Source organism: Fundulus heteroclitus, unplaced genomic scaffold (assembly GCF_011125445.2).
Source record: "Fundulus heteroclitus isolate FHET01 unplaced genomic scaffold, MU-UCD_Fhet_4.1 scaffold_332, whole genome shotgun sequence".
NCBI lineage: Eukaryota > Metazoa > Chordata > Actinopteri > Cyprinodontiformes > Fundulidae > Fundulus > Fundulus heteroclitus.
Window position 1 is genome coordinate 97,989 of NW_023396742.1, and position 9,542 is coordinate 107,530.

At 39.6% G+C, this 9,542-nt stretch overlaps 1 protein-coding gene across 7 annotated transcripts; it reads right to left on the reverse strand.

Moving 5' to 3' along the window:
* Window positions 1-1,074: 1,074 nt before the first annotated feature.
* LOC118559659 lies at window positions 1,075-8,508 on the reverse strand. 7 transcript variants are annotated; one of them, XR_004928950.1, is made up of 7 exons: window positions 8,399-8,508; window positions 7,876-7,934; window positions 4,941-5,016; window positions 3,904-4,854; window positions 2,310-2,477; window positions 2,089-2,184; window positions 1,075-1,688 (listed from the first exon to the last, which is right to left on the reverse strand). XR_004928950.1 is itself a non-coding variant. In XM_036130308.1 (6 exons), the coding sequence occupies exons 4-6, from the start codon at window positions 4,852-4,854 to the stop codon at window positions 1,365-1,367; spliced, it is 1,371 nt and encodes a 456-aa protein (XP_035986201.1). In that variant the 5' UTR covers window positions 4,941-5,016; window positions 7,876-7,934; window positions 8,399-8,504; the 3' UTR covers window positions 1,075-1,364. The 7 variants fall into 7 exon arrangements, 1 of the variants encoding a protein (XP_035986201.1); XR_004928947.1 differs by having other exon boundaries at window positions 2,089-2,477; window positions 3,904-4,583; XR_004928946.1 differs by having other exon boundaries at window positions 2,089-2,477.
* Window positions 8,509-9,542: the final 1,034 nt, after the last annotated feature.

Here is a 9,542-nt window from a genome sequence, read left to right on the forward strand (position 1 = left end):
TTACCGTGGTGACAAAATTAACCAAAAACCACTTCTCAAAACCACTTCCTAGACACAGTTGACCTCGCAAAAATGCAGACCTCAGCATGGCACTTTTTTTTGGTACAGTGGTTTAGGTGTTGGACTGGCGCACCAAAGGTCGCAGGTTCGCAACCCGCTAGGGGTACCCAATATTTTTTATTTATTTTTTACAAGTAACAAATAAACAATGTGAACAACTGATATAAATGAATGAATGATGAAAAAATTGCAACAGCAAGAACTACCCCCCGGCCAATACAGCACCACCCACCTGTGGGAAATGGCACTACACACCATTTTTGTCAAATGTTGAGTTCTGGGCCCAGATTTGGTGAGGCTTAGTTGCTAAAGGAGGCCGATCTGACACATGGCCTTTAGTGAGCTTTGGTGACATTAAGTATTGGCACCCTTTTTGAGGAACTTCCCAGTACAGGATTTGGACCAAACTAACAGAGTACAATCACCCGGTGATACTGGACACAACCATGTTAGCGGCTAACGCTTAGCATGTTGCTAACCGGAAGTAGCTCTAGGAAGGTCTCACCAACTTCTGCTTCACAGAGTTTGTACTTCCTTTAGTAGTTTGTAATGCCTTTAACATTTTTATTCACATATTTCATTTTTTCATGCTACACTGAAGTATTTAATCATGTTTTAATAACACTAATTTTCCATGCTGCTTGGATGCAGACCTTCCCCTGTCGGCTGGTTTTGACGAAGACAAATCCTTTTCACACTCATAAGATTTGATTTAACATCCCCAAGTGATAAAAGCCTACGACCAAGGAACTCGGAAGCTTTGCCTTTGACGGTTACGTGCACCACCAGGCGGGCGCCTTCTTCAACTTCTTCAGAAGTTGAACGTTTCTAGTATATTCATGTTATCACCATGACTCATTCAGTTTCTCAGACCTAAACATTGTCAATTCAGCCTCTTATATTTTTAAGTTGATTTAACTGTATTGAAACACATTTTATTGACTGTATGTTAGCTATTTTTCTCAAAATCAAATATATTTTATTTGTATGATTCAAATAAAAAACTATTCAAAAGACAATTTTACTGCAGATTCCATTTATTTATGAATTCCATTAGAATTCAGAACAATGTCCCCAGCAATGGGGTTAATACAGAAAATAAAATAAATAACAACCACATTTTCAATAAAGGTATTAATACTCAAAAACAAAAAACAGGCCAACATAATAGGCCGATCCAAAAATAATAGGCCAACAATAATAGGCCAACATAAATAAAAAAGCAAAAACAAAAAACAAAAACAAAATGGTTGCTTGAGTATCACCATGCTGGTAGTAACAACGACATATTTTAAGCACACTGCTTACTCATCCATCATCAGATCATTTTTAAGGCTAAGCAGTCTTGGAGGTAACCGCTTCAGGTCATCCAAACTCATTACAACTTTCTGAATAAAATTGAATGTATATGTCAATTTCTTTGGATACTGTAGATGTAGTGCATAAATCAAGCCAAAAAGCAAAATGAATGCCTCTGTCAACTGTGCTATATCACGTACCACAATATCTCCCTCAAGAACTATAGAATGTATTGCAGGACCAAACTTCACAAGGGAGACTGTATCATTCGAGACAGTGAGAACACCTAGAGTTGTATCCGAGAGGTCTGGCAGGTCAATGTCTTCTGCCTGAAGAACATGACAGTAATTAGTTAATGAGTAGAGCAGTCAATGAAAAACACTACATGTGTATTTAATATGAAATACCAGTGAATGAAAAGTTCAGGTAAAATTCCCAAATATGACATTCTTGGAGAATTACTGTAGTACAGTATGATTTAATAGCTTTTCTGGTGGCTAGGAAGATGGTTGTGGTTGTTGTCTTTTCAGACAGAGGGTTAAATAGAAAAAGAGAGATATATAGAGAACACAAAGTAAGAGAGAGTTAAATAGAAAAAGAGAGATATATAGAGAACACAAAGTAAGAGAGAGTTAAATAGAAAAAGAGAGATATGAAATAAAATATAGAGAACACAAAGTAAGAACAAGAAAGAGTAAAAGAGTACACACAGTTGAATCATAAACTTACATTCCAGGTCTTAAAAAATCCAGCAGCATCTTCACGCAGGAAGATGGGAAGTGCCTGCAGTGCAATTGTGCGTCTGCTGTTAACATCGACGTCTTCCTAGAAGACAGAGGGATTGTGGGTAATGGGAAGACAAAATTGCAGAATAAGCAGAATATTAATCATATGCATATATTAAATAATACTATAGTACAAATTGTCATGAGGTAGGAAATGTTACAGACGAGGAGATCATAGGTCTTGAAGATGTTTCTTAGCAATTCAGAAGTTTTGCCAGTGCGGGCCGCTTTCTCACGGTACATCGTCATTAGCCGTGGCATGTACTTATCAAATGCAGAATAAAATGTACTCTTTAAATTTATATTTGTTATTCGATGGAATTCTGCACAAATCTGAAAATGCAAAAAAGAATTGGTCACAATGACATTAAGTTATATATTGCTGCAGCATGGCATCATTACCCATAGGTCAAATTATGCTAAAATCGTTGTACTTCCTCACAACTGGGTGTGTGTTAGACCACTTCCTGAGGGGTGACTACACTGCTAAATATTATTGGCTGTAGAGCATGTCCGATTTTGATGACGGAAACTGCTACAGGTATCTTTAGTGAGGATAAGTCTGTTTCTTTAAAGCAACATTAAAGCACTTTTATTTGTTTATCCAGCACCTACTTTGCAAATAACAATGTCCACAGATAGGGTAGAGTATGTTACATGATTTTATGAAAGTATGATGTATTGTGACATCGAAGCAAATAATCAAATTAGTAGTTTCTTATAGCTCATTCCCTCGAACTACAGATCTACCCAATCTGGTAAATTTACATAGTGCGGTTATAGCCGATAGAGGGCCGCAAAGCAAATGCAGAAGTGCCGTTCACCCTGTTATGAGTTGATGAACCACTGAAATTATTTTGGAAACATTATTTTAAGTTACAAAAAACTCTTTAGTGTTGCTTTAACAACAGAAACATTATGCAAATGCTGAAACATTTGTTTCACTTTCAATCCATTATGGCAAAAATAGGGGGTCAATAATCCCAACAGTGTCTCGTTTTTTAAAGGTTGTATCAGCGATTGTGGGTGAAGTCACTTCTGTTGGGTGTTTGAAGCGAGATTGCAAACAAACCAAGCTAGCTCTTCCCTCTTTTACGTGTTTCGTGCATCATGAAAAAACGCTGCCCTCCTTCAGTTCAGACTTTGCGTGCAGCCATGCATATGAGCGCTAAACCACACAACACCCACTCCCTTTCGGTGATTGGTTGGAACACTATTTATTTGGGTTTTGAGCGGTTGGTAGCACCAATTGTTTTTGCGTACAGATCTGGGAGCCTAGGCTGCCTATAGAGAAGCGTTTTTTTGATGGCTTGCTTATGGGGCAGCTAGCGGATCGTGAGGAAGATTAGATAAATGTGATTATTTTTTGGGCCTGCAATCGCTGATACAACCGTTAAGATTTGATACTCGGTTAAAAAGATAGCGCATGGGTGAAAAGCCAAATTTTACCTATTGGGGCACTAAAGCCCTTCAGTGGCAAAAAGGCAATTTGGTGAAATTAATCATATGACTGACCCATCAGTGGGGTCAGTCATATGATTGGTGAAAATGTGATAGTTAAGGTAGCTCCCCATTAGAGTGCAACTTACGGTTGTCTAACTATATGGTCATATGAATTACCACAGACTTCAAGTGCAGTGAAGAGATGAATAATAATAAGAAGTAGAATACATAAAAACACAGTGAGTGTATTCCCAGCTTTGCTGCTAGGCCCCCAATTAAGCAAACCACATATAATATGTAAATAACTTCAAATTACTTGTGACTCCATTCGAAGAGAAGGCCAATTTTCCAGGACTTCACTCACAGGTTGTGACGGGTTGTCCACAATAATGTGCTTTCTGCGCAGTGCAAAGGTAGTGTTCATAAGCCTATCAATTAAAACTGGATCTGTCTCGGCCCTTGAAATTTCTTCAAGAAGCTGCAGTCTGAACTGTTCAGAACTAGTGGCATTTTCTCCTTTGGGGAAGTTTGGCAAGTAATTTAGCTCAGCTCTGCAAGCTTTTTTTATGTTTGCATGGGATGCTGCTCCATCAGGGTTAGACTGGCTTCTTTTGCCTGAGTTAACTGCTACCTCTAGACACCCAGCTCTACTCAACTTGTGACGGTAGTTACCCATTTTAAAAAATAAGCTGGTCTGCCAAGCCAACCAACCACAATCACTCCCACGCTGTTTTAGGCAAGGGTGTTTGCGCACTAATGCCTCTGCAGCTTTTGCCAATTCGTGTTCACCGGCATAGGCATTGAAACTAAAAATGACCTCAGCCATTTTTTCTAAAACATTATGTTTCTGCCCTTTTGTGAGTTTTATGGGTGTTTGTGTGGCATTATATGCAGTGTTACCTGCCTCAAGTATGTGTTCCACATCATAAGAAAATGTTGGAACTGGGAACTCATTGGGCCGTCTCTGAGTGCGTTCCTGGGTCTGGGTAGTGAATTCTGTGGGAGGGGAGTCATTTGAATTTGAGTCTGGTCTTATTATCCTGACCACGGCCTTTGAGGGCAACTCTGACATCTCTGTCAAGACGCAGAGTTCTCCATCAAAGTCAGGGTCTTCATATTGAAGAGTAAAATGGCCTTCTAAGTGAAACCTCTCTTGCATAAATGATATCAGTTCATCTAATGTGGATGGTCTGGTTGGTAAGATGACCTTGTGAGCTGTGTCTGCATTAATATAGACCCTTAGCAACAAACCAGGGGGTTGTGCCATCTAAAAAAATAAAATAAAAAGTAAAATTAATTTGTAATTCTCAATTACCAAAACATGAGTATTATGTTATGTGCAAAATGCAGTACCTTTGCTCTTGCTTAGGTGTGCTTAGGCGTGTCTGTCAACGCAAGATAAATCTCCTCGGTGTCAAGAACAATCTTCCTGAAATATTGTATGCAGAAAGAGTATGTGAGTCATTGAAATCATTGACAGTGTGCACAGAGATGTTACCTGGCCATAACTCATATGCCCTTAAGTGTTCAACATAATCTGACTTCTGCTGCCTGCAAATGAAGACAACATCACTGTGGATCAAAATAATTGTGTCAATCTTACAAAACTGAGGCAGTCCTGCTTCAAAGCCAACTGAAACATATGACCCAGTGCAGAAAGCAGTGCCATCAATTATGATCTGTTGTGTGCTGTCAACTGTAGGCCTGTCAGTCCTTTCAGTCACAAACTGCTTGGCAACTTCAGGTAATTGAGAAACCAATACAGTGGAAAAGACTGAAGTGTGTTGATATGGTTTGAAAAAGGATGGAGAACTGAGGTGGTAGGCCATCATGTACTGATGTCTCCTTGCGAGTGTCAAGAGAACATTTTTAAAGTTTTGAGCATCATGAACAACCCGCTTAAAAAAGCGATGTTTTCCCTCAAATCTCATTGTCCACAGGTTGACAAGTGGTCCGAAACGTCTGATGAGTTCAGGATAGTGTTCAATGTAATGGTGCTTGGGCTTGAGAGTAAACTGTGGAAAGACCTCACTGAGAACCTGTCTGTGATCAGTGATTTTGCTCTGTAAGTAGCAAATAGTTCCTTCTGTGAATGTAGGGGACAGGGACAATTCTACAATGTCTTTCAAATCCATTAACACCTCCCAGGCATAATCACCCTCTGGTACTAGACTTCCAATAAGGAAGGGCAGAAGGCGAATCAAAGCAGCATTTTCATGTGCATTGCCACCGATAGTCTTTTTTGCCATGAAAGTCTTTGGTATCGGTTTTGGTTTGTCAGACTTGTCAGTGCCTTTGTACGGGAATGTGCGTATTTTTGTGTTTAAAAAGTCAAGTGTAAAATACTTGAGGCGAATCATCTCCTGCAAGCATAATGCCAACTCCACTGGCACAATGCCCTCAAGGAGGTCATGAAGAATGTCTGGTGGGAAACCTGTGATGGGGTGAAAATGTCTAAGTCTTTGTCGAAAGACACAATCTGCCTTCACCCCACACTCAGGTGTGCCGTCACCACACAACACATTTTGGACATTCAAGTCATGGCTAGTCATGGTTCTTATATTGAAAGTCCCATCTGCCACCTCATGACTCTGAATCAGATTTGTTGTGGCCACACACCACCTACATACATGCCCCGCTTTGAAGGACTTGACAAAGCCTGCAAGTGCATGTGCAGCCAGGTTATCAGCAGCAACACAGAGAACAGTGCCTTTAACACATTTCCCAAGAGCCTCTATGAACACACCATCCTCTTCTAATATCCAAATATCTTTAATTAGCGGACCAAGTACTCGATCATAGCCATAACTCTCGACATCAGATACTTTGCACAGGACTGCAAGCTGTATCACATGTAGAGCTGATCGATATTTGGCTGGTAGATCGGCAAAAACCCAGTAAACTGCACAAAGTTTGTGAATTTTCCTAGAAGTACCTAGTGGGTTGGCGATTTCTAAGTCATCAATGTATAGCAAGACAGGTATTTTAAGGTCCCCTGGCATTGATAGAAAGGTGTTCTCTTGAAAGTAAGACCCATCTCTATGGCTGCTGTAATGATCACAGCTAGAGCTATTTGCTTCTTGAATTTTGTCCAGAACATCAGTGTGTTTAAACAGAGCCTGCATCATATGAAGCACAGGAACATACACAGCTGTATGATCAGGTTGTATGATATACTGTTGAGGCATAACAACGGGGTAGTTATTCTCAAAACAACTTTTCCTCCGCTTAGAAGAAGACAATTGTGCTCCTTTAGCTGAAGCACTGACAAACACATTATTGTCCATGACAACCTTCACTACTTCTTCAAGAGCAGAATCACTTACATTACTGCTATGTCTTTGCAGTACATCTCCAATTACCTGCCTGAGAAGAGGTCTGGATAAGAAAAAAATCTCTCCGAAATTGGTCCACTATTTCCTGTGTGGCCATCTCTGACACATGCAGTATAGCTTGCATTTTCAAAAATACAGTGGTTAAATTATTATGCAGCTGATCTTTCAACTGTCTACTATCACACTGACTATCGTCAACATCCAAATCAGATTGGGAAGGGCCCTCATCAACTGGCTCTGCACCATGTTGACCCTGAGAACTCTCATCATCTGCATGGGCCACATCATCAAACTGTACATTAACCTCATGCCAATGTGCTCTACTCTTGTGTGCATTGAATGAAGAATACACATTAGTCCTATAACCACAGCCTTTGTAAGGACATGTTACCATTTCATTGGTTCTCAAATGGCCTCTTAAATGGGCAAATAATGTTCTCTCTGAAAAAGTTTTTTTTAAATTACATAGGCGACATGTAAACACAAGATTAACTCCTTCACGCTCCTGATATGCAACCTCCTGCTCTGTCTTTCTATAAAATCGTGAGAGATGAATTTTCAGTGCATTAATACACTGGAATGTGCAAATGCAGGAGTGGTGTATGCATGGTAATGGGCTGACGCTCGAAAACTGACTGTGATGTAACCGATAATGGCAAAGTAACTGAGCCTGTGTCTTGGAAGAGGCGTCACATAATCTGCATAGCCAACCCATTTTGAAAATGCCACATAAACTAAGTCTAAAGTGTCATCCCTTATTTGAAATAAAAACATCACTCAACCCTAGCCTTGTATATTCCTGTGGAGAGATGCAAAGGGGTATGATTAGGCTATATTGTAGGCTATTCTCATTGGTAAATAAATGGTTACAAAAGATCACTATAAATTATATTAATATGGGCTAGGCTACACATTGTGACACTATAATGGAGGACAAGTAAAGTATCACTTACCACGGCGTGATAGGGGTTCCTTGCACAGAACTGAAACCATGTCACAGAGCCATCTGGTCCTAAGTGGGGAATTATTATGATCACTATTATTTCCCTTTAAAGTCAGACTCTTCCATAGGCATGCCTATCAGAGTCAGACATTGACAGTGATCATGCTAGGCTAGGCTATTGTCAGCAAGTTTGGATACAACTTGGCTTCCTATCATAGGCCCAAGTTATAAAACATTGCTTCGGTGTCTGGCTGGCTATAACTTTCGCGGCCATAGTAGTAGACTTAACGCCAGAAACGGACGATAAAAGATATTTGGTAGTGCTAAAACCATACGATTTGTCTGTCCTGTTTTGCACTAAAGTAGCGCAAAAGGCTAGCTGGCTGACAGCTGAGACAACGAACTTTAGTTAACTCGCAAAAACATATCCCGCAAAAGGTCTCTGTCACATAGCTTACGCTTTAGCTGAGGTCTGGCCGCTGGAAGACAATAAACAAATAAATAAACAAAGTAGCCTACAAGCGCGTTCTTACCTTTTGTGCAGAGTCTGAGGCTACGGAACGGTTTGCAGGCTGATGTTCTTCTTCTTCTTTAAATTTAATGGCAGTTGGCATACCAACTTGGTGCATTACCGCCACCAACTGTTTGGACAGCTCTGCAATTGTATTGAGTTTATAGCACTGTTGGGGAATACAGTGTAGTTGTTACACAAAGTAGCATCTTCCAAAATGGCAACCCATCCATCTAACCTGTCTAAACCCTGAAATCCACCTATATACACATTTTAACACCCCGCCTTCTCAATCCAAATTGGCCTATCACATTATCCTTCCAGAGATGTAACAGAAAAAAGGAATCTTTTACATAAATAATTGTGTTATCTGTTACTTATCAGTAATGAGAAATAAAGCAAGCATGCCATGTGGCTATATACTAAGTTTAGGTTATTTGAACATTACTTTGAACATCTACACATGGTCAACCAATCAGAGTCCCACTCGTTTCAGCTCCTTTAAAAGAGCTTGGCTTCCTCTACTTGCTATATAAAATTGCTTCCATAGAGGAAACACATGTAATGTTTTGCATGTGTGACTTAAATATGACCAAACATTTCCCTGTACATTGATCCACAATGGAGTGTTAAGAATTAATTCCACAGGAGTTAGGAACCCTTATAAAGTAATTACACTAAATATTATTAAAAAACCCACAAAATCTAGCGTAAAGATATTTTAATTTAACTGAATAAACATCACTGGCGACCTGTCTAGGGTGTACCCCGCCTCTCGCCCATTGACAGCTGGAGATAGGCACCAGCACCCCTCGCAATCCCACAAGGGATAATCGTGTTGGAAAATAGATGGATGGATGGATAAACATCCTCCGTCTGTCTTGTTAATCCATTTTATTTTTCTGTTTTCCACAGAGTTTAAATTATTTTGGTTTAGATACATTCGTCCTTTTACTGGGGTCTGATTCTCACTGTGATGTTTGGAAGTGACCAATCAATATTTTGCAAATATGTTCCTTTTCTATCGCTTTACATATTCATTTATATTGTTCACTATCATTTCACAAGAGGTAAATAATATTCTTTCAAATTTTCGAGCAACACTGTGCAACAACAACAATTGCAACAATTCCTAAATGTCATTTAAAGGTTATTTACATAAGAAA